The sequence below is a fragment of the Gymnoscopelus microlampas genome, assembly GCF_963454915.1.
Source record: "Gymnoscopelus microlampas genome assembly, chromosome: 23".
NCBI lineage: Eukaryota > Metazoa > Chordata > Actinopteri > Myctophiformes > Myctophidae > Gymnoscopelus > Gymnoscopelus microlampas.
In genome coordinates, this window is record NC_139960.1 from 1,158,407 (window position 1) to 1,186,180 (window position 27,774).

General features: G+C 40.2%; 2 protein-coding genes across 4 annotated transcripts in view; both read left to right on the forward strand.

The window, feature by feature from the left end:
• cwf19l1 (CWF19 like cell cycle control factor 1) overlaps positions 1 to 1,282 on the forward strand; it is a 26,142-nt gene extending 24,860 nt beyond the window's left edge. Inside the window, exon 14 of the mRNA XM_084049925.1 lies at positions 1 to 1,282. This exon is cut by the window's left edge and continues 1,165 nt beyond it. The gene's annotated coding sequence lies outside the window, so the exon portion shown is untranslated.
• A 2,402-nt stretch (positions 1,283 to 3,684) lies between these two features.
• helq (helicase, POLQ like) overlaps positions 3,685 to 27,774 on the forward strand; it is a 36,218-nt gene continuing 12,128 nt past the window's right edge. For all 3 annotated transcript variants that reach the window (XM_084049918.1, XM_084049917.1, XM_084049919.1), the window contains exons 1-12: positions 3,685 to 4,044; positions 8,639 to 8,978; positions 9,794 to 10,117; positions 12,838 to 13,016; positions 15,180 to 15,380; positions 16,334 to 16,406; positions 16,913 to 17,010; positions 18,099 to 18,197; positions 20,094 to 20,239; positions 24,715 to 24,954; positions 27,406 to 27,547; positions 27,647 to 27,751. In XM_084049918.1, coding sequence (XP_083906044.1) covers positions 3,808 to 4,044; positions 8,639 to 8,978; positions 9,794 to 10,117; positions 12,838 to 13,016; positions 15,180 to 15,380; positions 16,334 to 16,406; positions 16,913 to 17,010; positions 18,099 to 18,197; positions 20,094 to 20,239; positions 24,715 to 24,954; positions 27,406 to 27,547; positions 27,647 to 27,751 — 2,184 coding nt within the window. In that variant the 5' untranslated portion in view covers positions 3,685 to 3,807. The remainder of the gene's footprint in view (positions 4,045 to 8,638; positions 8,979 to 9,793; positions 10,118 to 12,837; positions 13,017 to 15,179; positions 15,381 to 16,333; positions 16,407 to 16,912; positions 17,011 to 18,098; positions 18,198 to 20,093; positions 20,240 to 24,714; positions 24,955 to 27,405; positions 27,548 to 27,646; positions 27,752 to 27,774) is intronic.

Sequence of the window (27,774 nt, forward strand, 5' to 3'; positions counted from 1 at the left end):
CAGTGGTCTGATAAAAGGTGATAATGTCTCATTCAATGCATGGATAGCATCCGAATGGGGCGTCTCAACTCTGTCACACATTCACACACAACACACTGGCTTTTGTTTCTTTGTTTACAACCACATTGTGTTTGTCTGTGACAATTCTGACAGTTTTTTACTCTCAGCCTTAAAAACCTGTTTATTTGATCTTATCAGACACACATTGACCACCAGCAAAACGTTGGGCCAAACCCCTGTATGTCCAAATGAAACTGTTACTTTCAGGAAAATGTTAAAAAAATAAATAACATGTTTTCCATATTCAGTCACAAGCGCTTATTAAAATATATTTTTAAAACCCAGGGACAGATGTATCATTTTCACTTCATTTATTTTTTCCAAAATAGAGAAAATGTATAATATTTTTTCAATTCCATTTTGCAGCACTCGTACGATGAAGGAGGGCATTAATTTGCGAACAAAACATAAAAATAAGGACATACAGGGTTTCTGCTTGACGGCTATGAGAAGTGGCAGCACCACATACAGGATAAGATCATTTAAGCACATTCCATATTTGTTTGTATATGGTTCACCCCGTACATACATAAGGTATAGAATAGATGTTGTTATTTGGATTGTTTTAGTTTGATGATTGAAGACGGGTGTAGGAGAGTGTGTATTTTTGCGTTTAAGATCTGTCTTGACAAGATTTCAGCTAAGAAAATAAAGGCATTCTTTTACTTTTTGGCTATTCAAAAATAGCAGTGCCACGCTACTTGGCATAGAGCTTGTAGATCTGCTATTTTTGAAAAGTTGTGAAAATGTGTGCAAATCTGTGAACATATATACATTTTTTAACTCAAATCTTTGCTTCTTTGGGGGGGAGATTCCCTGGAACCAAATATTTAGAAAAGACATTTGTAGAATCCCCCAGAAGCAAAGATCTGAGTTACAAACGTTCGCTTTAAAAAATATATATATTCAAAGATTTGCACACATTTTCACGATTTTTCTAAAACAACAGATCTACAAGCTCGTAGCGTGGCACTCAGTGCCGCACTACGAGCTTGTAGATCTGCTGTTTTTTCGAGTAGCCAAAATTCTACAGTAATTCAAAGAGTATTTTCTGTCATCGGTTTCTTTTAACTGTCAGGCTGCAGTTACATTTTTATTTCTAGAAGATCATGTGTTGTTTATTTTAGGGACTTTTGTGAATTCTGAGATGCTGTGCGTTTGTACAGATCATGTGCTTCGTTTTCTAGCCTCCAATGAATGACCATTAAACCCTTATTTTATACTTTGTGTGACGTCTTAAATATTGTTTACAAATGCTTCTTAAAGGGATAGTTCACCCAAAAAAGTACTTTTTTTCCCCTATGGATCAGTCACCCCATGGAGACTTGAATTCATGGAGATTTCTTTTAGTTTTTGTCTCATTCCTAAGACAATAATTTGATACTTGTGGGGGTGAACTATCCCTTTAACAGTGGAAAACTGAATGTGAGAATTTGTACAGTAAGTGCTGCTAGGGATTATTGCTATGGGCCAGTGGTTCTCAAAGTGGTCAGGGCCCTTGGGGGGTTCCAGGGGGTCCCCAGCCATAGTAGTTAGTATAGCGTCAACAATCATTTTAACCACTTAATCCATTTATATGTTGGCTATTCATAAATAACAGATCTACAAGCTCACAGCGTGTCACTTTGTGTCGCGCTGCGAGCTTGTACGTCTGCTATTTTTAAACATTGCATGATATCTTTAGCAGTGGTGGAACTAAGTACAGTTACAATTTTTACTCGAGTGTTTACATTTTTTTTTAAATACATTTACTCATCTACATACATCTCAAAGCAAAGGCAAATATACTGTGGCTGGTTTTTGCCATATTATTTGACATCTTTAAGTTATGGTACCTTGTTGATTTAGATCAGTGGTTCTCAAACGATTTCATGTCAAGGACCGCCAAATTGACACTTATTAGCCCGCGGACCCCCATTACAAAAGATAAGCCAGGGACCCCCATAAGAGAAGATTTTTTTACGGCTCTAGCAGTGATTCTCAACCATTTTAATTTTAATGACCCCCCAGTTTGACATGCATTAGGGCTACAGACCCCCATTTAATGGCATTTCTATCTCTGGGACCCCAATTTATAGACCCCTTAACAGACGACGTCATACTGGCTGCGTGCAGCCAGTATGCGCGCAACGAAACCCATTATATCAGGTCTCGTTAGGACGCGTCTCACTAGCCAACACACACAAGAGGGGGTTGGGGTGTGCTGAAACCAGTGCACCCCGAAACAGGTTGGGAATTGATTGCGTGAAACAATCACCTGTGCGTCCAGGCTCAATGTTAGTAAACAAATAATTGGTCTATATTGTAAAATCTATGTTTTTTAACAGGTCCATTTGGTTCCATTTGTACACTCTCAGAGTTACAGACCCATAAGGGTCCATTTGGTGCCTAATCTATCATTTAGCTGGGGACCCCCTGGAACTCCCTCAAGGACCCCTGGGGGTCCCCGGACCCATTTTGAGAACCAATAATTATATTAATACAAAACATGCATAACTGATATGTTCTCATAGGATGAAATAAAATAGCCAGTAGCTAAACTAGCACATAAAGTCATTAGAATCAATTAGCCACACTTTTACCAGCTGGACATAATTAATACTTACTAATCACAATCCAATAACATGTGAAATGGGACCTTTTGCATAATGAGGACTTTTGTATGTTGGTACAGTAAGTATATCCTACTATCCTACTATAATTCTAGTAACCTCTGTGCGTTTGTAGTGGAGGTGAAGCTACCCGGTTCTCCTCACTGGCTGGACCAATTGCTCTGATTTTGCACACAGCCATTGACCATTACCATCTGAACTTAACTGTGAAGCCCCTTTTTCAATTTCATCAAATCTCAGCTTCTTATTAGCGTTTTTGTGTCAAACACTGTCGCCATGGTTACGGGGCTGCCCAGCTATGGGACAAACTGCCTCCCGGGTTGCCAGATCATGTGCGCATATCCCCCCACGGATGCGTCGACCGGGTATGGTCTAGTGTAATCTCTCAAGAACAGATTCTAAAAGCAGAGGTCGCTGTTTTTCATTTTCTGTGGGGTCTGGCTACGCGAGACTAGGTCTAGTGTTATATAATTATACTAACAGACAGGTCCTACATGGTGGTAGTTCTACTTTTACACCACAAGGGGGAGTATAACTTAAAATTGTTTCTCTTTTTGACCACTTTATCCTGGGGTTCCAATTCTGGCCATAATTATCAGTAATTATAAGTAAATCATAAGTTTTCATATAATTGTAATGGAGTAAAAGTGCAATATTTAACTCTGAGATGTAGTGGAGTAGAAGCACAACTATAGACAATTGGAAATACAACGGTAAAGTAAAAAAAACAAAAAAAACAAAAAATTGTACTTGAGTAAATGTACTCTGTTACTTTCCACCACTGTTTATTTATATTTTATCAAAAACCATAGAGTTATAATAAGCTAAAAACACTACGGCACAAATTAGGTTTTAAAGCTATGGCACGACGTGGCGTGTCTGCGTCATGACGTCACGACGTCGCGTATAGACGCTGACCAATCAGAGCACGGCCCAATCGCAACGCTTCCGGTGTTTGATTTTGAACGGGTCCCTGGTGGAACTAATAAACATGATTATAAACTCATTTAGGTTTATTTAGTGTGTTTTGACTCCTTAGAGCTGCTAGGATCAGTGTGAGGTCTTTAAGTTAGTGTTTTATGTTGCTGTGAATCAATAGTTAATGGAATAATGTGTGTTTAATGTTTAGATAAACATGATTAACTCAGAGAAACAAGACATCAACGTGAAAAGAAAAGGTCCTTCTAAGAAGAGGTCGAGAGACGGTCTGAGGAGTCACCTGACCCCGTCCAGGAAGAGGGGGGGGTCCCTGGGGGGCCAGGGACCCCCTGGGAGTACAGGGAAGGGGGGACACGGACCCCAGGGACCCCCGGGACTCCAGAGACCCCCTGATAGTACAGGGAAGGGGGAACAACACACTACATCCACTGAGGTAAGTTGAGGTTCTGTTATGAACAGTTTAGACTTGCATTCCTGTCTCATTTTTATCTCTATGGGAGTCTTAGCTCCACCCCCCCAGATTGCCCTGGAATCTCACCAGTAAGCAAAGCAAAGCAAAGCAAAGCAAAGTAAAGTAAAGCCCGTATTTCTCCAAACATGTACAAATGTTAAATATAAGATGTTTACCCGCTCGACCCAAATGTTAACTAGGTATACGGTGTGCTTGTGTAATGTATTAGTTCATATTATTCAATAAAGAAGTGTTTTAATCCCGTCTGTGGTTGATTCTCTAAGAAGTTCCCAATGGCCGGTAGTGACGGGTCGCATCCGGTGAAAACCGGAATTACACTCAATGTAAACACGAAGGAAACGAGGAGGAAAAAAAAGAGGTTTGGCCACAGACGGGATTAAAACACGTCTTTATTGAATAATATGGACTAATACATTACACAAATAGTCCGGACACCTAGTTAACAATTGGGAAAAGTGGGTAAACACCTTATATTATACATTTGTGCATTTTTAGAGAGATTCTGGTGACATTTCAGGGCACACTGGGTGGGTGGAGCTAAGACTCTCGTAGATACGAAAGTAAAAGTCATCTATGATTAATCCTTTTAGCTTCCTTTTGTATTGAACTGTATTTTCTGTGCTTTTTCTGCAAACCGTTAATCAATCAATCAATCAATCAATCAATCAATCAATCAATCAATCAATCAATTAATTGGTAAAGGTAAACATGAGGTAATGCATCTAATGTTTAGAAATAGTAATTTAGGATAATAGGTAAACCAAAAAATAACCTATCATCAGTCTAAACTGTATAATATCAATAATAAATAATCTGTACATTGAAACTATACACACTATAGGATACCAGATCTACAAATGAACCTGGCATCTGTCTACATAACATGCTGTCTAAATTACATTTCATACTTTTCATAAGCCTGCAAGGTCGTCGAGGCTATGGCAATGTTAGCCCCTACGGAACCTCTCCCTCCGCTGTACGCTGTATTGCTCCGAGATGAGGTCCCTCGTTAGTTACTGCCGTCTGTTTTCGAAATGGTCGCACGTCTTCCACTTTACATGTTTCTTACCCCTTTCTGCACATCGTATCCAAAAAGTAAAGCATTTCCGCCACTCTCTCAGATGTTTTAAGTTTTAACGCGCCATAAAAGCTATCCAACGGGTTGAAGAAAGTATTCAATTTGCCTCGGTTTTCATCCGGTTCCATAATATTTTGCATTAGAAGATGCAATTCAACATTTGACCAGTAGGGTAACCAGTAATGTTATCTCTACGGGTGCAACTCTTGCGCAATGTCTTAAAAACCATGTAACCGGATGAAAACCGAGGCAAATTAAATACTTTCTTCAACCCGTTGGATAGCTTTTATGGCGCGTTAAAACTTAAAACATCTGAGAGAGTGGCGGAAATGCTTTACTTTTTGGATGCGATGTGCAGAAAGGGGTAAGAAACATGTAAAGTGGAAGACGTGCGACCATTTCGAAAACAGACGGCAGTAACTAACGAGGAACCTCATCTCGGAGCTATACAGCGGAGGGAGAGGTTCCGTCGGAGCTATGGCAATGTGTGTGAGCGTGTAGATCAGCATTGTTTGCACAACACCGTTGTAATGTGAAGTATGAAATGTGGTTAATCAGACTAATCGATTAACTGTGTGTGTGTGTGTGTGTGTGTGTGTGTGTGTGTGTGTGTGTGTGTGTGTGTGTGTGTGTGTGTGTGTGTGTGTGTGTTGTCAGTACTGCAGTGACAGTGATGATGTGTTGTTGTCAGTACTGTAGTAACAGTAATGATGTGTGTGTTGTCAGTACTGTAGTAACAGTGATGATGTGTGTGTTGTTGTCAGTACTGTAGTAACAGTAATGATGTGTGTGTTGTCAGTACTGTAGTAACAGTGATGATGTGTGTGTTGTCGGTACTGTAGTAACAGTGATGATGTGTGTGTTGTCAGTACTGTAGTAACAGTGATGATGTGTGTGTTGTCAGTACTGTAGTAACAGTAATGATGTGTGTGTTGTCAGTACTGCAGTAACAGTAATGATGTGTGTGTTGTCAGTACTGTAGTAACAGTAATGATTTGTGTGTTGTCAGTACTGTAGTAACAGTGATGATGTGTGTGTTGTCAGTACTGCAGTAACAGTGATGATGTGTGTGTTGTTGTCAGTACTGTAGTAACAGTAATGATGTGTGTGTTGTCAGTACTGTAGTAACAGTGATGATGTGTTGTTGTCAGTACTGCAGTAACAGTAATGATTTGTGTGTTGTCAGTACTGTAGTAACAGTGATGATGTGTGTGTTGTCAGTACTGTAGTAACAGTGATGATGTGTGTGTTGTCAGTACTGCAGTGACAGTGATGATGTGTTGTTGTCAGTACTGCAGTAACAGTGATGATGTGTTGTTGTCAGTACTGCAGTAACAGTGATGATGTGTTGTTGTCAGTACTGTAGTAACAGTAATGATGTGTTGTCAGTACTGCAGTAACAGTAATGATGTGTGTGTTGTCAGTACTGCAGTGACAGTGATAATGTGTTGTTGTCAGTACTGCAGTAACAGTGATGATGTGTGTGTTGTTGTCAGTACTGCAGTGACAGTGATGATGTGTGTGTGTTGTCAGTACTGCAGTGACAGTGATGATGTGTGTGTGTTGTCAGTACTGCAGTGACAGTGATGATGTGTGTGTGTTGTCAGTACTGCAGTGACAGTGATGATGTGTGTGTGTGTTGTCAGTACTGCAGTGCCAGTGATGATGTGTGTGTGTGTTGTCAGTACTGCAGTGACAGTGATGATGTGTGTGTTGTTGTCAGTACTGCAGTGACAGTGATAATGTGTTGTTGTCAGTACTGCAGTGACAGTGATGATATGTTGTTGTCAGTACTGCAGTGACAGTGATGATATGTTGTTGTCAGTACTGCAGTGACAGTAATGATGTGTGTGTTGTTGTCAGTACTGCAGTGACAGTGATGATGTGTGTGTGTTGTCAGTACTGTAGTAACAGTAATGATGTGTGTGTTGTCAGTACTGTAGTAACAGTAATGATGTGTGTGTTGTCAGTACTGCAGTGACAGTGATGATGTGTGTGTGTTGTCAGTACTGCAGTAACGGTAATGATGTGTGTGTTGTCAGTACTGCAGTGACAGTGATGATGTGTGTGTGTTGTCAGTACTGCAGTAGCAGTAATGATGTGTGTGTTGTCAGTACTGTAGTAACAGTGATGATGTGTGTGTTGTCAGTACTGTAGTAACAGTAATGATGTGTGTGTTGTCAGTACTGTAGTAACAGTGATGATGTGTGTGTTGTCAGTACTGCAGTAACAGTGATGATGTGTGTGTTGTTGTCAGTACTGTAGTAACAGTGATGATATGTTGTTGTCAGTACTGTAGTAACAGTGATGATGTGTGTGTTGTCAGTACTGTAGTAACAGTGATGATGTGTGTGTTGTCAGTACTGTAGTAACAGTGATGATGTGTGTGTTGTCAGTACTGTAGTAACAGTGATGATGTGTGTGTTGTCAGTACTGTAGTAACAGTGATGATGTGTGTGTTGTCAGTACTGTAGTAACAGTAATGATGTGTGTGTTGTCAGTACTGTAGTAACAGTGATGATGTGTGTGTTGTCAGTACTGCAGTAACAGTGATGATGTGTGTGTTGTCAGTACTGTAGTAACAGTGATGATGTGTGTGTTGTCAGTACTGTAGTAACAGTGATGATATGTTGTTGTCAGTACTGCAGTAACAGTGATGATGTGTGTGTGTGTGTGTGTGTGTGTGTGTGTGTGTGTGTGTGTGTGTGTGTGTGTGTTGTCAGTACTGCAGTGACAGTGATGATGTGTGTGTTGTTGTCAGTACTGTAGTAACAGTGATGATATGTTGTTGTCAGTACTGTAGTAACAGTGATGATGTGTGTGTGTGTGTGTGTGTGTGTGTGTGTGTGTGTGTTGTCAGTACTGCAGTGACAGTGATGATATGTTGTTGTCAGTACTGTAGTAACAGTGATGATGTGTGTGTTGTCAGTACTGTAGTAACAGTGATGATGTGTGTGTTGTCAGTACTGTAGTAGTAACAGTGATGATGTGTGTGTGTGTGTGTGTGTGTGTGTGTGTGTGTGTGTGTGTGTGTTGTCAGTACTGTAGTAACAGTAATGATGTGTTGTTGTCAGTACTGTAGTAACAGTAATGATGTGTGTGTTGTCAGTACTGTAGTAACAGTGATGATGTGTGTGTGTGTGTGTGTGTTGTCAGTACTGTAGTAACAGTAATGATGTGTGTGTTGTCAGTACTGTAGTAACAGTGATGATGTGTGTGTTGTCAGTACTGCAGTGACAGTGATGATATGTTGTTGTCAGTACTGTAGTAACAGTGATGATGATGATGTGTGTGTGTGTGTGTGTTGTCAGTACTGTAGTAACAGTGATGATGTGTGTGTTGTCAGTACTGTAGTAACAGTGATGATGTGTGTGTGTGTGTGTTGTCAGTACTGTAGTAACAGTGATGATGTGTGTGTGTGTGTGTTGTCAGTACTGTAGTAACAGTGATGATGTGTGTGTGTGTGTGTGTTGTCAGTACTGCAGTGACAGTGAGGATCTGTTCGGGGACTATGATGACAGCATCCTGGGGGACCGCTCTCTCCTCGCCAAGCTGGACCACGCGGAGCAGAACGCCAGACAAACCGACCCCGGCGGCGGCGGAGCTTCCTCAGCCGCCGTCCCGGACCGACCCCCCCATTTCACAGCGCTGCGCCCGCCAGACGCCGCCGCCAGCCCGACTCCGTCCTGCGACGAGGAGCTCTCTGAATCCCTCCTGGCCGGCTTCAGAGACTCCTTCAGAGACGTGCCGGCCACGCAGCAGGACTTCCAAGAGGAGGTGGTCCGACATGCGAAGAGGAACGACGACTGCATGGCAGGTATGGATGCAACCAGCCCTGGTCCAGAGCCAGTGGTGATTTGGTCGACTAAAACTATGACGGAACGTTTTCGTCGACTACCTTTATTCACTGACGAAAACAAAAAAAAACTAAGCTGTGATGACTAAAACTAAGACTAAATATATTGACAATTTCGTCAACAAATAAAAACTAGACTAAAATGTTAGTGAGGGATCTAGTGGAGAAGAGATCCAGTAGAACTAAAAGTCAAGTCATTTTATGTTTGGTTGCGCTCAGGTGTTGTGCTCTGAAAATAGCCGATCTACAAGCTCACAACGCGACGCGTTGTGAGCTTGTAGATCGGCTATTTTCAGCATGCAACCAAGTGTAAAATCAACCATTATGACGCCATCAAGGCACCGCCAACATACATTATAGTCGACTAAATCATCTGTAGATTTAGTCGACTATAATCTCATGATATTTAGTCCACTAAAACTAGACTAACAGTAAAAAAAAGTTTTCTTTGATATTTAGTTTAATCCTTTATGTATCAACAGAACAAGGCAAAAATAATTGTACATTGATTATGCCCTATTTTATACTTGTATTGTACAACAGTGTTGCACAAAAATAGCCGATCTACAAGCTCGCAATGCGTCACATAATTGCGACGCATTGTGAGCTTGTAGATCGGCTATTTTTAATTTTTGCAATTAAAAAGAAATGTGAAGAAAAGTCACATTTCAATGAAATTTCAATCCTCCAAAATGCATTATAAAATAAAAAAAGAGGATTATTTAGCATCAATTAAATCAATTAGTTGTATTAACTGTTGCATCTCATTACTGCAGGTGACAAAACGTCCACACCCTGCAGAGTCCCTGAGGTGACGGCGGCGCCTCAGACCGGTAAGAGGCGGTCTGAACGCGTCCCTAAGGCCAGGAGAAGCATGGCCGACCTGCTGAAGAGAACCATGCTGGGCAACGCCGCCGGACCCTCCAACCCGCCACGCAGCGCCGCCCTGAAGGAGGCGGTGCTTACCGAGCAGATGGGCGTCGCCATGCAGGCCATGGAAACCGTCTCCGCCGAGACGCCCGACCGGGGGCCGTTCTTTGGTCTCCCCACCAAAGTGAAGGAGCTGGTGTTCTCTCTGAAGGGCATCAAAGACTTATATGGTGAATAATTACTGTTCTGACCCTTTTAATACACTTTGCTCTAATGGTAGTGATGTAGGTACAGAGAATAATAATAATAAGGTTTAGGCATAGTTTTACTGAGGTTAAGGTTAGGAATAAGTTTAGGTTTAGACATACAATTTCGGACTATAAGCCGCGACTTTTTTCCCATTTTTCGACCCTGCGGCTTATATAACGGTGCGGCTTATCTATGGATTTTTATAGCTAACGGCCACTAGGGGACCTCCTAAATCTATGGATTTTACACCCGCGGCTTATAGTCCAGTGCGGCTTATATATGTACAAATCATTCAATTTAGCTGCTGCGGCTTATATTCAGGTGCGGCTTATAGTGCGAAAATTACGGTAGTTTTACTGAGATTACGGTTAGGAATAAGGTTAGGTTTAGACATAGTTTTACTGAGGTTAAGGTTAGGAATAAGGTTAGGTTTAGACATAGTTTTACTGAGGTTAGGTTTAGGAATGAGGTTAGGTTTAGACATAGTTTTACTGAGGTTAAGGTTAGGAATAAGGTTAGGTTTAGACATAGTTTTACTGAGGTTAAGGTTAGGAATGAGGTTAGGTTTAGGCATAGTTTTACTGAGGTTAAGGTTAGGAATAAGGTTAGGTTTAGACATAGTTTTACTGAGGTTAAGGTTAGGAATAAGGTTAGGTTTAGGCATAGTTTTACTGAGGTTAAGGTTAGGAATAAGGTTAGGTTTAGGCATAGTTTTACTGAGGTTAAGGTTAGGAATAAGGTTAGGTTTAGACATAGTTTTACTGAGGTTAAGGTTAGGAATAAGGTTAGGTTTAGACATAGTTTTACTGAGGTTAAGGTTAGGAATAAGGTTAGGTTTAGACATAGTTTTACTGAGGTTAAGGTTAGGAATAAGGTTAGGTTTAGACATAGTTTTACTGAGGTTAAGGTTAGGAATAAGGTTAGGTTTAGACATAGTTTTACTGAGGTTAAGGTTAGGAATAAGGTTAGGTTTAGACATAGTTTTACTGAGGTTAAGGTTAGGAATACGTTTAGGTTTAGACATAGTTTTACTGAGGTTAAGGTTAGGAATAAGGTTAGGTTTAGACATAGTTTTACTGAGGTTAAGGTTAGGAATAAGGTTAGGTTTAGACATAGTTTTACTGAGGTTAAGGTTAGGAATAAGGTTAGGTTTAGACATAGTTTTACTGAGGTTAAGGATAGGAATAAGGTTAGGTTTAGACATAGTTTTACTGAGATTAAGGTTAGGAATAAGGTTAGGTTTAGACATAGTTTTACTGAGGTTAAGGTTAGGAATAAGGTTAGGTTTAGACATAGTTTTACTGAGGTTAAGGTTAGGAATAAGGTTAGGTTTAGACATAGTTTTACTGAGATTAAGGTTAGGAATAAGGTTAGGTTTAGACATAGTTTTACTGAGGTTACGGTTAGGAATAAGGTTAGGTTTAGACATAGTTTTACTGAGGTTAAGGATAGGAATAAGGTTAGGTTTAGACATAGTTTTACTGAGGTTAAGGTTAGGAATAAGGTTAGGTTTAGACATAGTTTTACTGAGGTTAAGGTTAGGAATAAGGTTAGGTTTAGACATAGTTTTACTGAGGTTAAGGTTAGGAATAAGGTTAGGTTTAGGCATAGTTTTACTGAGGTTAAGGTTAGGAATAAGGTTAGGTTTAGACATAGTTTTACTGAGGTTAAGGTTAGGAATAAGGTTAGGTTTAGACATAGTTTTACTGAGGTTAAGGTTAGGAATAAGGTTAGGTTTAGACATAGTTTTACTGAGGTTAAGGTTAGGAATAAGGTTCGGTTTAGACATAGTTTTACTGAGGTTAAGGTTAGGAATAAGGTTAGGTTTAGGCATAGTTTTACTGAGGTTAAGGTTAGGAATAAGGTTAGGTTTAGACATAGTTTTACTGAGGTTAAGGTTAGGAATAAGGTTAGGTTTAGACATAGTTTTACTGAGGTTAAGGTTAGGAATAAGGTTAGGTTTAGACATAGTTTTACTGAGGTTAAGGTTAGGAATAAGGTTAGGTTTAGACATAGTTTTACTGAGGTTAAGGTTAGGAATAAGGTTAGGTTTAGACATAGTTTTACTGAGGTTAAGGTTAGGAATAAGGTTAGGTTTAGACATAGTTTTACTGAGGTTAAGGTTAGGAATAAGGTTAGGTTTAGACATAGTTTTACTGAGGTTAAGGTTAGGAATACGTTTAGGTTTAGACATAGTTTTACTGAGGTTAAGGTTAGGAATACGGTTAGGTTTAGACATAGTTTTACTGAGGTTAAGGTTAGGAATAAGGTTAGGTTTAGACATAGTTTTACTGAGGTTACATTTAGGAATAAGGTTCGGTTTAGACATAGTTTTACTGAGGTTACATTTAGGAATAAGGTTCGGTTTAGACATAGTTTTACTGAGGTTAAGGTTAGGAATAAGGTTAGGTTTAGACATAGTTTTACTGAGGTTAAGGTTAGGAATAAGGTTAGGTTTAGACATAGTTTTACTGAGGTTAAGGTTAGGAATAAGGTTAGGTTTAGACATAGTTTTACTGAGGTTACGTTTAGGAATAAGGTTAGGTTTAGACATAGTTTTACTGAGGTTAAGGATAGGAATAAGGTTAGGTTTAGACATAGTTTTACTGAGGTTAAGGTTAGGAATACCTGGTGGAGGACTTTCTTCTTCTTAACCCTATGATAACAGTAAGTGTTCCTGACTGTGTTGTGATGCTTCCAGACTGGCAGAAGACGTGTCTGAACCTGCAGTGTGTTCAGGAGAGGAGGAACCTGATCTACTCGCTGCCCACCAGCGGAGGGAAGACGCTGGTGGCCGAGATCCTCATCCTCAGAGAGCTGCTGTGTAGGAAGAAGGACTGTGTGTTCATCTTACCCTACGTATCTCTGGTACAAGAGAAGGTACTGTGTTCATCTTACCCTACGTATCTCTGGTACAAGAGAAGGTACTGAGTTCATCTTACCCTACGTATCTCTGGTACAAGAGAAGGTACTGAGTTCATCTTACCCTACGTATCTCTGGTACAAGAGAAGGTACTGTGTGTTCATCTTACCCTACGTATCTCTGGTACAAGAGAAGGTACTGTGTTCATCTTATCCTACGTATCTCTGGTACAAGAGAAGGTACTGAGTTCATCTTACCCTACGTATCTCTGGTACAAGAGAAGGTACTGAGTTCATCTTATCCTACGTATCTCTGGTACAAGAGAAGGTACTGAGTTCATCTTACCCTACGTATCTCTGGTACAAGAGAAGGTACTGAGTTCATCTTATCCTACGTATCTCTGGTACAAGAGAAGGTACTGTGTTCATCTTATCCTACGTATCTCTGGTACAAGAGAAGGTACTGTGTTCATCTTACCCTACGTATCTCTGGTACAAGAGAAGGTACTGAGTTCATCTTATCCTACGTATCTCTGGTACAAGAGAAGGTACTGAGTTCATCTTACCCTACGTATCTCTGGTACAAGAGAAGGTACTGAGTTCATCTTACCCTACGTATCTCTGGTACAAGAGAAGGTACTGTGTTCATCTTACCCTACGTATCTCTGGTACAAGAGAAGGTACTGAGTTCATCTTACCCTACGTATCTCTGGTACACGAGAAGGTACTGAGTTCATCTTATCCTACGTATCTCTGGTACAAGAGAAGGTACTTTGTTCATCTTATCCTACGTATCTCTGGTACAAGAGAAGGTACTGTGTTCATCTTATCCTACGTATCTCTGGTACAAGAGAAGGTACTGTGTTCATCTTACCCTACGTATCTCTGGTACAAGAGAAGGTACTGAGTTCATCTTATCCTACGTATCTCTGGTACAAGAGAAGGTACTGAGTTCATCTTACCCTACGTATCTCTGGTACAAGAGAAGGTACTGTGTGTTCATCTTATCCTACGTATCTCTGGTACAAGAGAAGGTACTGAGTTCATCTTACCCTACGTATCTCTGGTACAAGAGAAGGTACTGTGTGTTCATCTTATCCTACGTATCTCTGGTACAAGAGAAGGTACTGAGTTCATCTTATCCTACGTATCTCTGGTACAAGAGAAGGTACTGAGTTCATCTTATCCTACGTATCTCTGGTACAAGAGAAGGTACTGAGACTATATTCACCCATTAAGACCTGAGACCGATTCTACAAATGCCTTCTAAATCAGTACTTCTCACACTTTTTCATGCCAGGAAGGACCCCCAAATTGATTGCATTTGGGATAGGACACACACAGACAATAGATTCCATCCATTTCTAGATAGATTATAGATACTTTGGCCGTAAGTCCGGTAAGACTGGACTTTGTAGTCTTGAAAGAAAAAGATACATGATTTATGAAGTAAGTTTTTGCTGTTTTAATGTTGTTTTGACAGGCAGCCTCTGTGGACAGCTTTAAAGCACAGCTCAACACCTATTTCTTCACTCTTGCTTTTGGTTGATGTTTAAATCTCTGTGTTGTTGTCCATGTCCTCACTGTTTTGCCTGATTCACTGCATTTTTTACTTTTATTTTAGTTGTTTTATTTTTTTATTTGTTGTTTTATGCTTTTACTTTTCTTTTTTTCTTGTTAAATTAGTTGTAATTTTTCTCTAATTGTATTCTTGCTCTGTAAAGCAGTGGTTTTCAACCTTTTTCATGCCAAGGACCCCTAAATTTATATACATTTGGCCGCGGACCCCCATCTGAAAATGTTGTACCAGGGACCCCCCAGAAGCAAAGATTTGAGTTAAAAATGTTCGGTTTAAAAATATATATATATTCAAGGCTAAGGCTATGCACACATTTTCAAGGTTTTTCAAAAATAGCAGATCTACAAGCTCATAGCGCGGCACTCGGTGCCGCACTATGAGCTAACACATTTCGCTGGGGACCCCCTGATACTCCCTCAAGGACCACTGGTGGTCCCCGGACCACTGGTTGAAAACCACTGCTGTGAAGAACTTTGAGGTGCATTTCATCTCCTGAAAGGTGCTATACAAATAAAGTTTTTTATTATAATGATTATTAACCATATTGTCATGATTACGTGTCATTTAAAAGTCGGTCCCTGTATACCTGTATGTCTCCACAGGTGCGTGGCTTGGCAACCATGGGTCTGGAGCTGGACTTCCTGGTGGAGGAGTACGCCGGCAGTAAGGGTCGATTCCCGCCGGTGAAACGGAGACAGAGGAACTGCCTGTACGTCTGCACTATAGAGAAAGGACACAGCCTGGTCAACTCTCTGATCGAGACCAGCAGACTGGACCATGTGGGCCTGGTGGTCGTGGACGAGGTATACCTATAACACCAGTGTTGATTTTGTCGACTAAAACTATGTCGAAAAAATGTTGGTCGACCTTTTTACACTGACGAACACTACATAAAAACTACATAAAAACTAAGACTAAATATATTGACAATTTTGTCAACAAATAAAAACTAGACTAAAATGTTAGTGAGGGATCTAGTGGAGAAGAGATCCAGTAGAACTAAAAGACAAGTCATTTTATGTTTGGTTGCGCTCGGGTGTTGCGCTCTGAAATATTGTGAGCTTGTAGATCGGCTATTTTCAGCATGCAACCAAGTGTAAAATCAGCCATTATGACGCCATCAAGGCACCGCCAACATACATTTTAGTCGACTAAATCAGCTGTAGTTTTAGTCGACTAAAATCTTATGATATTTAGTCGAGTAAAACTAGACCATAACTAAAACATTTCAGATGAAAAAAAGACTATGACTAGAACTGAATCAAAATTTGCTGTCAAAATCAACACCTTTTATTTACAATGTAGGCGTTTAGCAGCAGCTCTTATCCAGAGAGACTTACAGTAAGCATTAAACACATGGACTAAAGTTCTCCGTCGCCATCGACTGATTTCACTCATTTGGATTCCACAGAAGCCAGCGCGTCTTCTGTGGAAACATGTTGCGCAGCGAAAATAGCCGATCTACAAGCTCTCACACGTTGCTGGTAGAAGATTAGAGCATTTGAAGTGGTGAGGCATCTTCCATAAAATCTTAACTCTTACACTGCCAGAGTAAATAAATAAATAAGGCCCTGACTGCCAGTGATTTTTCGATTTCGCTAATCACAGAGGGTTTCTCCGCAAAAAAAAAGTGTCATAATGTTGACCAAATCACACATTAGGACTTACATCAGACCATACATACAACACTTACTTCTTGCATTGTAGTGCAACTGAAAACTTTAAATAACGTTAACAAGTGTCTTTCCCTGTTCAGCTTCACATGTTGGGTGATGGCAGCAGAGGAGCCATCATAGAGATGACTCTGGCCAAGGTCCTGTATGTCAGCAGTGAGTCTCCTTTATTACAACAATTCATACACTATTACATTTATGACCTTTTTTAATGATGATGTCTTAGCCCTTTAAGACGGGGAACGCGTCTGTGTGTCATTTTAAGATGTCTTTGGCTATTCAAAAATAGCAGATCTACAAGCTCATAGCGCTATGAGCTTGTAGATCTGCTATTTTGGGGAAAATCGTGGGTCTTTGATTATTTATATTTGTAACTAAAATCTTTGCTTCTGGGGAATTAAAAAAATGTCTTCTAAATCAGTTTTTTGAAAAAACGTATGTTGCTATAATATCAGTGGTTCTCAAAAATGATATGTATTTGGCCGTGGACCCCCATCTCAAAATATTTTGTTACAGGGACCCCCAGAAGTTCGGGAAAAATGATCGCTTTAAAACATATATTCAAAGATTTGCACACATTTTCACAATAAAAAAAAAAGAAGGTCTTAAAGTGTTTAAATGAACTGTAGATGACTGATGGCTGTCATAATGAATGTTTTCAGAGACCACTCAGGTCATTGGAATGAGCGCCACGCTGGGAAACGTCAAAGACCTGCAGACCTTTCTGAGGGCTGAGAACTTTGACAATGACTTCAGGCCTGTATGTCAATACATTCTAAATAATAAGACTGTCTGTATGTATGAATGTTATAATATATTTACAGTATTCTCTTCTTCTATTGAGACATTATTGCCATCCACCAACCACATGATAGTAGTACATATTCTGCCATTAGTTGTTAGAGGTGGTATAACTGATGTTTTTTTGTGTTATATCACTCTATATTCAGAGTGTAATCAATGCTATAGAGCGTTGGTTCTCAAAGTGGGGTCCGGGGACCCCCAGGGGTACTTGAGGGGGTTCCAGGGGGTCCCCAGCTAAATGATGGACAGGAACCAAATGGACCCTTATGGGTCTGTAACTCTGAGAGTGTACAAATGGAACCAAATGGACCCTAACGGGTCCATTTGGTTCCATTTGTACACTCTCAGAGTTAAATTAACATTGATTTTACAATATGAATTGGGGTCCCAGAGGTATGAATGCCATTAAATGGGGGTCCGTAGTCTAAAGCATGTCAAACTGGGGGTCCTTGAAATTGAAATGTTTGAGAATCACTGCTAGAGAGCCGTAAAAACCTTCTCTTATTGGGGTCCCTGGCTTATCTTTTCAAATGGGGGTCCGCGGGCTAATAAGTGTCAATTTGGGGGTCCCTGACATGAAAAAGTTTGAGAACCACTGCTATAGAGTTATTGTTCATTAATTGAAAGTTGAAAATGTATTTTCTAAGGAGCTGGAGAGAGACTGCGTAACTCCTGTTAATGAACAGACACACTACAGCAATCAATGATTTCTATCACAATATAGAGCAGCTTTAACTTAACAAAAACCTTTTGTTTTAACTAGCATAAAGCACTTTAACACAGCACCTTGAATTAATGTATAGTAACAGCCATTAGCAGGATGTATCTGCTTTTCTATACCATTCATTGGTAGACAAATGGTAACAGCTTGTCAGTATTGAGTATCTACTGTAGTCAGACATGGTGTGTGTGTGTGTGTGTGTGTGTGTGTGTGTGTGTGTGTGTGTGTGTGTGTGTGTGTGTGTGTGTGTGTGTGTGTGTGTGTGTGTGTGTGTGTGTGTGTGTGTGTGTGTGTGTGTGTGTGTGTGTGTGTGTGCTGCTCAGGTTCAGCTGCAGGAGTACGTTAAACTGAGGGACAGTATTTATGAGGTCGATCCCAGAGAGGAGGACGGGATTCGCCTTTCACGTTTTCTCAACTTCAAGGTACGTTCCATTATATGTTTTCACACACACACACACACACACACACACACACACACACACACAATTATCTTTTACTTCTACTCCACTACATCTCAGAGGCTATAGGTTACATTCACAAACTCATGGATAATGTCCTCATGATACAACAAGCATGTCACTCAGCACTCTAAGTATCGACGGCTCCTCCACATATGGCAGCAGAGACAGCATGATACGTCTCTCCCAAGTTGTTGAAACCCTCCAACAACCAGTCCGTGTGTATAATGTTCTAGGCTGGATCACCAGAGGAAACAAAGTTCTTAGTCTTGCACTGCTGCTTGGTGTTAAAGAGCCCTCTGTAGTTGTTCTCATGAGCCTGTAGGTCCACCCATTGCTATTCTGACAGCGGACGGACCCACCATACCGCGGGAAGGCCGCCGTGTCTATTGCCTCTCTTCTGGTAGCTGTTCACGGGAGGGAGGGCCCGTCGTCACATAGCGTCACAATCATTTTAACCACTTAGCTTTGGCTATTTTTTGAAACATTGTGAAAATGTGCGCATGTCTTTGAATATATATGTTTCTAAAGTGAACTTTTTTACTCAAATCTTCTCTTCTGGTGGTCCCTGGCACCAAACATTTTCAGATGGGGGTCAAATGTGTATCAATTTAGGGGTCCTTTGCATGACAAAGGTTGAAAACCACTGCTGTAGGTCACTGAGAGCCTCTACAGGTTGAATCTTTCCACTAGGTGGCAATGCTGGCCACAAACTTTCCTCAGGTGTCAATGGTTAACAGCTATATCTGATTTGAGAGTGTAGCCACTAGCAGCAGTGGTGGGAAAAGTACTCAAATGTTTTACTTAAGTAAAAGTATCAATACTGCAATGTAGAAGTACTCTGTTACAAGTCCGGAATTCAATAGGGATTGGTATCAAAATGTACGTAAAGTACCAAAAGTAAAAGTACTAAAATGTTTGAAAATAGCAGATCTACAACTCAGCTACACAACAACTCAGATCTACAACTACAGCTATAGTCGACTAAATCAACTGTAGATTTAGTCGACTATAATCTTATGATATTTAGTCGACTAAAACTAGACAAAAACTAAAACATTTCAGATGACTAAAATATGACTACAAATAAATGGAGTTTTATTTGAAAGACTATGACTAAAACTAAATCAAAATTTGGTGTCAAAATCAACACTGCTCTGTACCGTCCCTCAGTACTCACAATGTCTCTGTATCAGTGTTGATTTCGTCTAATAAAACTATGACGAAAAATGTTGGTCGACTACCTTTTTTCACTGACGAACACTACATAAAAACTAAATAAAAACTAAATAAAAACTAAGCTATGATGACTAAAACTAAGACTAAATATATTGACAATTTCGTCAACAAATAAAAACTAGACTAAAATGTTAGTGAGGGATCCAGTGGAGAAGAGATCCAGTAGAACTAAAAGACAAGTCATTTTATGTTTGGTTGTGCTCGGGTGTTGCGCTCTGAAAAGATCTACAAGCTCACAACGCGTCGCTTGTAGATCGGCTATTTTCAGCATGCAAAAGTGTAAAATCAGCCATTATGACGCCACCAAGGCACCGCCAAAATATACATTTTAGTCGACTAAACACTAAATCAACTGTAGATTTAGTCGACTATAGTCTATAGACTAAAACTAGACAAAAACTACAAATTTCAGATGACTAAAATATGACAGAACGACTGAATAGGAATGGAATTTTATTTAAAAGACTATGACTAAAACTAAATCAAAATTTGCTGTTAAAATCAACTCTGCTCTGTCCCGTCTCCTCAGTACTCAGAATGTGTCTGTCCTGTCCCCTCAGTACTCAGAATGTCTCTGTCCTGTCCCTCAGTACTCAGAATGTCTCTGTCCCGTCTCCTCAGTACTCCAGTAACATGCAGAAGATGGACCCGGACCACATCGTTGCCTTGGTGACGGAGGTCATCCCCGCCCACTCCTGTCTGATCTTCTGTCCCACCAAGAAGAACTGTGAGAACGTAGCGCTGATGATCTGCAAGTATCTGACAGAGTATGTTCATTCATGTTTAGATATCTGACAGAGTACGTTCATTCATGTTTAGATATCTGACAGAGTACGTTCATTCATGTTTAGATATCTGACAGAGTACGTTCATTCATGTTTAGATATCTGACAGAGTGTTCATTCATGTTTAGATATCTGACAGAGTGTTCATTCATGTTTAGATATCTGACAGAGTGTTCATTCATGTTTAGATATCTGACAGAGTGTTCATTCATGTTTAGATATCTGACAGAGTGTTCATTCATGTTTAGATATCTGACAGAGTATGTTCATTCATGTTTAGATATCTGACAGAGTACGTTCATTCATGTTTAGATATCTGACAGAGTACGTTCATTCATGTTTAGATATCTGACAGAGTACGTTCATTCATGTTTAGATATCTGACAGAGTACGTTCATTCATGTTTAGATATCTGACAGAGTACGTTCATTCATGTTTAGATATCTGACAGAGTACGTTCATTCATGTTTAGATATCTGACAGAGTACGTTCATTCATGTTTAGATATCTGACAGAGTGTTCATTCATGTTTAGATATCTGACAGAGTGTTCATTCATGTTTAGATATCTGACAGAGTATGTTCATTCATGTTTAGATATCTGACAGAGTGTTCATTCATGTTTAGATATCTGACAGAGTATGTTCATTCATGTTTAGATATCTGACAGAGTACGTTCATGTTTAGATATCTGACAGAGTACGTTCATGTTTAGATATCTGACAGAGTACGTTCATGTTTAGATATCTGACAGAGTACGTTTATTCATGTTTATATATCTGACAGAGTATGTTTATTCATGTTTAGATATCTGACAGAGTATGTTCATGTTTAGATATCTGACAGAGTACGTTTATTCATGTTTATATATCTGACAGAGTGTTCATTCATGTTTAGATATCTGACAGAGTGCGTTCATTCATGTTTAGATATCTGACAGAGTATGTTTATTCATGTTTAGATATCTGACAGAGTACGTTCATGTTTAGATATCTGACAGAGTACGTTTATTCATGTTTATATATCTGACAGAGTATGTTTATTCATGTTTATATATCTGACAGAGTATGTTTATTCATGTTTAGATATCTGACAGAGTATGTTCATGTTTAGATATCTGACAGAGTACGTTCATTCATGTTTAGATATCTGACAGAGTGTTCATTCATGTTTAGATATCTGACAGAGTACGTTCATTCATGTTTAGATATCTGACAGAGTGTTCATTCATGTTTAGATATCTGACAGAGTACGTTCATTCATGTTTAGATATCTGACAGAGTGCGTTCATTCATGTTTAGATATCTGACAGAGTGTTCATTCATGTTTAGATATCTGACAGAGTGCGTTCATTCATGTTTAGATATCTGACAGAGTGTTCATTCATATTTAGATATCTGACAGAGTACGTTTATTCATGTTCATTCATGAATAAATACATGAATAAATAGTATCTAAACATGTTCATTCATGTTTAGATATGAATGAACATTCATGATATGAATGAACATTCAACATGATATATAACATTCAACAATGAACATGATATGAATGAACAACATAGATATGAATGAACATTCATGTTTAGATATCTGACAGAGTATGTTCATTCATGTTTAATACACTGAGATGCCAGAGATTTTTCAATTTATCTTAGATTTAGAAGTAGTCACAGAATTTTTATGTCCAGTATTATCGATCCGAGGGTGGTTGCTAATCACTGAAGGTTGCACTGTGTGGTTTCACAAATGTCAACAAGGTCATTGTTACCTAGTTGACATTAATTGTCTACTTTTGAAAATAACATGTCTGGGCTAAAAATACATAGTAAAAAAAGATACAGCCAAGATACAGCCTTTTTAAGTAATATGTTAAACAAGAAGTGAATGGAGCAGCAAATCTTCAAATCATGATATCATGAACGTTTTTTTTTTTTTTTTTTTTTCTAAAACACGTCATTGGCACTCAGAGTTAAGAGTGTCCGCCCTGATATTGGGAGGTCGTGGTCATGGGACGGCCTAACACGCCATGCTATTTTGAGCAGGAGCACGCGCACGCACATGAATAGATTTAAAACAACCTTAAATTCACACCTCAACAAAGTTAACAAAAGCTGCCGACTGCCGGTTGTCACTCCAGCATGAATGAACATAGGAATGAGCCTATAGATGCATATTAATTGTCCATTGTGTGACCTGTAGTGTAGTTGTTAAGCAACGTGTGCGTGACGTCATTAAAATAGAGTGCAACCGCTTTCCATTTCACCAATGTAACACCGGTCGGGGTCTGATCCCCGGCCGGGTCATACCAAAGACCCAGTGTCTCCCTGCTTGGCACTCAGCATCAAGGGTTGGATTGGAGGTAAGTCCCTGTGACATACTAGTGTCATGTCCATGGGATGTATTACTCGCACATCAAGCTGCCTCACGCTACAGAAACAGCAGATAGTCTCCTGCCCTATGGGCCACATGGCCCGGCAAGGCTTACTTACTTACTTACTTACTTACTTACTTACTTACTTACTTACAGCTTGCTGCTGAATTCGTTACCCTTTTGAATTGATTGATTGAGTGAATACTTTATTTAGAAAAGACATGGAAACAGTACATGGAATACAATTCACTATACAAGGTCCTCTAAGCTGGATCGCTCATAAAAAAAACAGACAGATACACTGTACACTGTAAACTAAACATCTGGTTTGTCCAATGTATTTGTGATGTCCACATCAAATAAATAAATCAAATCAAAAATCAGATATGCAGAACGTCATACAGTCAGCTTACAGGTTACTGGTATGAAAAATAAGAAATATGTACAATAAACAGTTCAGGGTTCGGGGTGGGGGGGGGTATGGTTAAGACTTTGACAGAGGCCAGTTTGGAATGTCAGCCTCCTGAAGGTGTTTTTTAGGGCAGTTTTGAAAGTGAGTAGGGTTTTACACTCCTTTTGGTAGGGCATTCCACATTTGTGTTGCATAGCATGAGAAGGAGTTCATTCCCTTGTTTGTGCATGAATTGCCTGATTACATTATGTGCAGCAAACATCATTTGCTTCTCTTCTGCTCTTGGACACACAGAAATAAAGAATAGCTTCAGTGTACCTCCCTGTCAATTTTAGAATTCATTTTAAGGTCCTTTTATTTGCTTTTAAATCTCAAAATGGGCTTGCTCCACTATACCTCGCTGAGCTCATCAATCCATACATTCCAGCCAGGGCCCTAAGGTCTGCTGATCAGTCCGTACTGATCGTCCCAAAGACCAATAAAAGGACCGTGGGGGTGGCAGCGCTTTTGCTGCTGCCGCCCCCACGCTTTGGAACGACCTCCCTCTCCCCATCCGTTCTGCCCAGTCCATTGGGGTTTTTAGATCCCTCCTAAAAACCCACCTATTCTCTTTGGCTTTTAACCCATTAAGACCTGAGGCGATTCTTAAAAAAAATCTAAATCCTAACAGTTTTTCGGAAAAAAATATAAAAAAAATATTTTCACGATTTTTCAAAAATAGCAGATCTACAAGCTCATAGCGCGGCACTCTGTGCCGCGCTATGAGCTTGTATATCTGCTATTGTTGCTTTGTCTCAACCATGTACAGCACTTTGGTCAGCTTCTGTCGTTTTAAATGTGCTTTATAAATAAAGTTTGATTTGATTTGATACCGATGTTGCTTTGATAGGTGAGTCAACCTCATGTATCAATCAATCAATCAATCAACTTTATTGACACAACACAATTACAGGTAACGGTGAGGTGAAACGCTTGTTTATGCAGGCTTCCACATTTGCAGCTCAGATCAGGAGAAGAATAAAAAATCACACCTGTGTGAAGGTAGCGGCGCCTTTGATATATTTTGTCATAGATATGTGTTTCTACTAGAGAAACAATATTAAATCTCTGTAAATTTATTTCAAGGCTTCCAGTGGCACTAAATAGTGCCATTGGAAGCGAATCACCAAATGCATTCCAAGGTAAGTGGCAAAAACTGATCTGTCATAGCTGATAGAGTGGGGTAACATAGTGATGTCATGAATAGTGACCAATCAGAACGTTGACGGACCTGACCAATCAGAACGTTGACGGACCTGACCAATCAGAACCTTGGCGAGCCTGACCAATCAGAACGTTGACGGACCTGACCAATCAGAACCTTGGCGAGCCTGACCAATCAGAACGTTGACGGACCTGACCAATCAGAACCTTGGCGAGCCTGACCAATCAGAACGTTGACGGACCTGACCAATCAGAACCTTGGCGAGCCTGACCAATCAGAACGTTGACGGGCCTGACCAATCAGAACGTTGACGCAAAAGCCAGGTATAGAGGGCTAATATCCGCTCGCGCCGCTAAAAACAGATTAGCAATAAAGAATGAAAAGCCTGGCATATTAAAATCAGTATCTTGTGACTTGATGTATTAATAGATGTCTCTACTTTATGTGTTTCATATTAACAACGTTTCAGGGTGTTTGTGGTGCGTCAGAAGGAGAAGAAGGACGTCCTCCTCAGAGCGCTAAAGGACAGCGGGAACGGCTGTGTGTGTCCCGTCCTCAGGAAGACCGTCCCCTACGGGCTGGCCTACCACCACAGTGGACTGACCACGGAGGAGAGGAAGCTGATAGAGGAGGCCTATTCTGACGGGGTTCTGTGTCTGCTGGCCTGCACCTCCACGCTGGCCGCTGGCATCAACCTCCCTGCTCGCAGGTTCATAATCATTTTTAACATGGTGGAAGTGAGCCGTTTTTGATCGCCGATCACTCTGCAATGGAGGGTCGCGTTAGAAATATTATTGTTCCAGGCGTTAGTCGGGCTCGGGACCCTCCGCCGTCTCGAACGCACGCTTTGTTTACATGCAGATTTCTTTGGCTATTATAAAAATAGCAGATCTACAAGCTTGTGAAGTCGTGAAAATTTGTGCAAATCTTTGCTTCTTGGGGGGTCCCTGGAACAACATATTATGAGATGGGGGTCCGAGGCCAAATACATATAATTTTGGGGGCTCCTTGACATGAAAAAAGTTTGAGTTTTCAAAAAAACTATTCCCAAGCAAAGATTTGTCTTACAAATGTTTGCCTTAAAAAATATATATTCAAAGATTTGCAGAAATGTTCACGGTTTTTCAAAAATAGCAGATCTTCAAGCTCGTAGCGTGGCACTCAGTGCCACGCTATGAGCTTGAAGATCTGCTATTTTTGAATAGCCAAAGAAGTCTAAAATGACACAGATGTGTTCCCGGTATTAATGGGTTAAACAAATAAAATCTGCACTCTGGTCCTCAGCTCCATTGTGTTATTGCTGCTATAACGTTACAGCAGCAATAACACAATGGAGCTGAGGACCAGTGTGCAGATTTTATTTGTTTAACTGTTAATCTGTCATTTGTCCAGCACCTGTACCAGAGATTAGGATGTGCATGCACTCACTTTTGTCCTAGACAACTAAACAACATACCTCTGAATTTCCTTCTATTCAATTCAGTTTTATCACAGCGCCAAATCACAACAAGTTGTCTCAAGACACTACGTATAAAGCAGAGAGCCGACATTGTCCCACCCTGAGCAAGCAGGTTTCTTCTCTGCTTAAAAGTCAATGGAAGCCAATAAAAATAACTTAAAACCTCAAAGTCAACGGGAGCCTGGGCTGGACAAAGAGCTGGTTTCTCGACTAATGTTTTGTACAGTCCCTGATTCATTCTTTAATCCGGCTTAAACTCTGTTATAACACTGAATATGAACTTTGTTTTTCCTTTTGCAACAATGACAGAAAGAAAGGCTCTTTGTCTGGATAAAAGGTTTTAAAATGTGTAGCCCACTTATTACTATTTGAACATGTTACCATCCTGGTATCCTTGGCTTTAATCCCTGCTGCCATTCACTGATTACTGAGTGTTTGCAATCTAATGTCTGTCTTTCTTTTTCCTTTATTTATTCAGGGAAGCCCATTGAGAGCAAGCTCTCTTTTTTCAAGGACACCCTGATAACAGCATATAAAACATATGAAATGCATACATAATGAAAAACAATAACAAACATTTGAATCACATTACAATCATCACAGATGCAAATAAACATAGTGTTACATGAAACAGGTGCAGTCACTATGTAGTGTGTGTCCTCAAGAAGCACCCTGAATGTCTCTATGTAGTGTGTCCTCAAGAAGCACCCTGAATGTCTCTATGTAGTGTGTCCTCAAGAAGCACCCTGAATGTCTCTATGTAGTGTGTCCTCAAGAAGCACCCTGAATGTCTCTATGTAGTGTGTCCTCAAGAAGCACCCTGAATGTCTCTATGTAGTGTGTCCTCTAGAAGCACCCTGAATGTCTCTATGTAGTGTGTCCTCTAGAAGCACCCTGAATGTCTCTATGTAGTGTGTCCTCTAGAAGCACCCTGAATGTCTCTATGTAGTGTGTCCTCAAGAAGCACCCTGAATGTCTCTATGTAGTGTGTCCTCAAGAAGCACCCTGAATGTCTCTATGTAGTGTGTCCTCTAGAAGCACCCTGAATGTCTCTATGTAGTGTGTCCTCTAGAAGCACCCTGAATGTCTCTATGTAGTGTGTCCTCAAGAAGCACCCTGAATGTCTCTATGTAGTGTGTCCTCAAGAAGCACCCTGAATGTCTCTATGTAGTGTGTCCTCAAGAAGCACCCTGAATGTCTCTATGTAGTGTGTCCTCAAGAAGCACCCTGAATGTCTCTATGTAGTGTGTCCTCTAGAAGCACCCTGAATGTCTCTATGTAGTGTGTCCTCAAGAAGCACCCTGAATGTCTCTATGTAGTGTGTCCTCAAGAAGCACCCTGAATGTCTCTATGTAGTGTGTCCTCAAGAAGCACCCTGAATGTCTCTATGTAGTGTGTCCTCAAGAAGCACCCTGAATGTCTCTATGTACAGTAGTGTGTCCTCAAGGAGCACCCTGAATGTCTCTATTGAGACCAATCGCTCCAGTTTCAGAGAGTCCTGAAGTTTGTTCCATTGGTGTGGAGCATAATACATGAAAGCAGTCTCTCCTTGTTCACTGCTCTTATGTAATCAGTTTGTCAATGACTCTGGTCTGTGTTTAGTTCTTTAGTTTAAAACACTTTAAGAGACACTTTAAAAACCTTCACACAGTTTTTTGTTCTGTGTGAACAGGGTGATTGTGTGTCTCTCTGTGTGAACAGGGTGATTCTACGGTCTCCATACGTGGCCACAGACTTCCTGAAGAGAAGTCAGTACAAACAGATGGTTGGCAGAGCAGGAAGAGCTGGAATAGACACCATGGGAGAGAGCATCCTCATCCTGCAGGAGAAAGACAGGAGCATGGTGATGACAACAAGCATGCTTTCACAAGAACAGAACATATACTGTACTCTGTATACTTTGTCTTTTGGTTTATTTACTTATTCTGATGTGTTTTTTCAGGCAAAGAATCTGTTGTGTTCCCCGATGGAGAACTGTTTCAGCAACCTGATGTATGACAATGGAAAAGGCCTTCTGAGTCTGATCCTGTCCCTGATTGGATTAAAGGTGAGAACATGGTTAGGACTAGG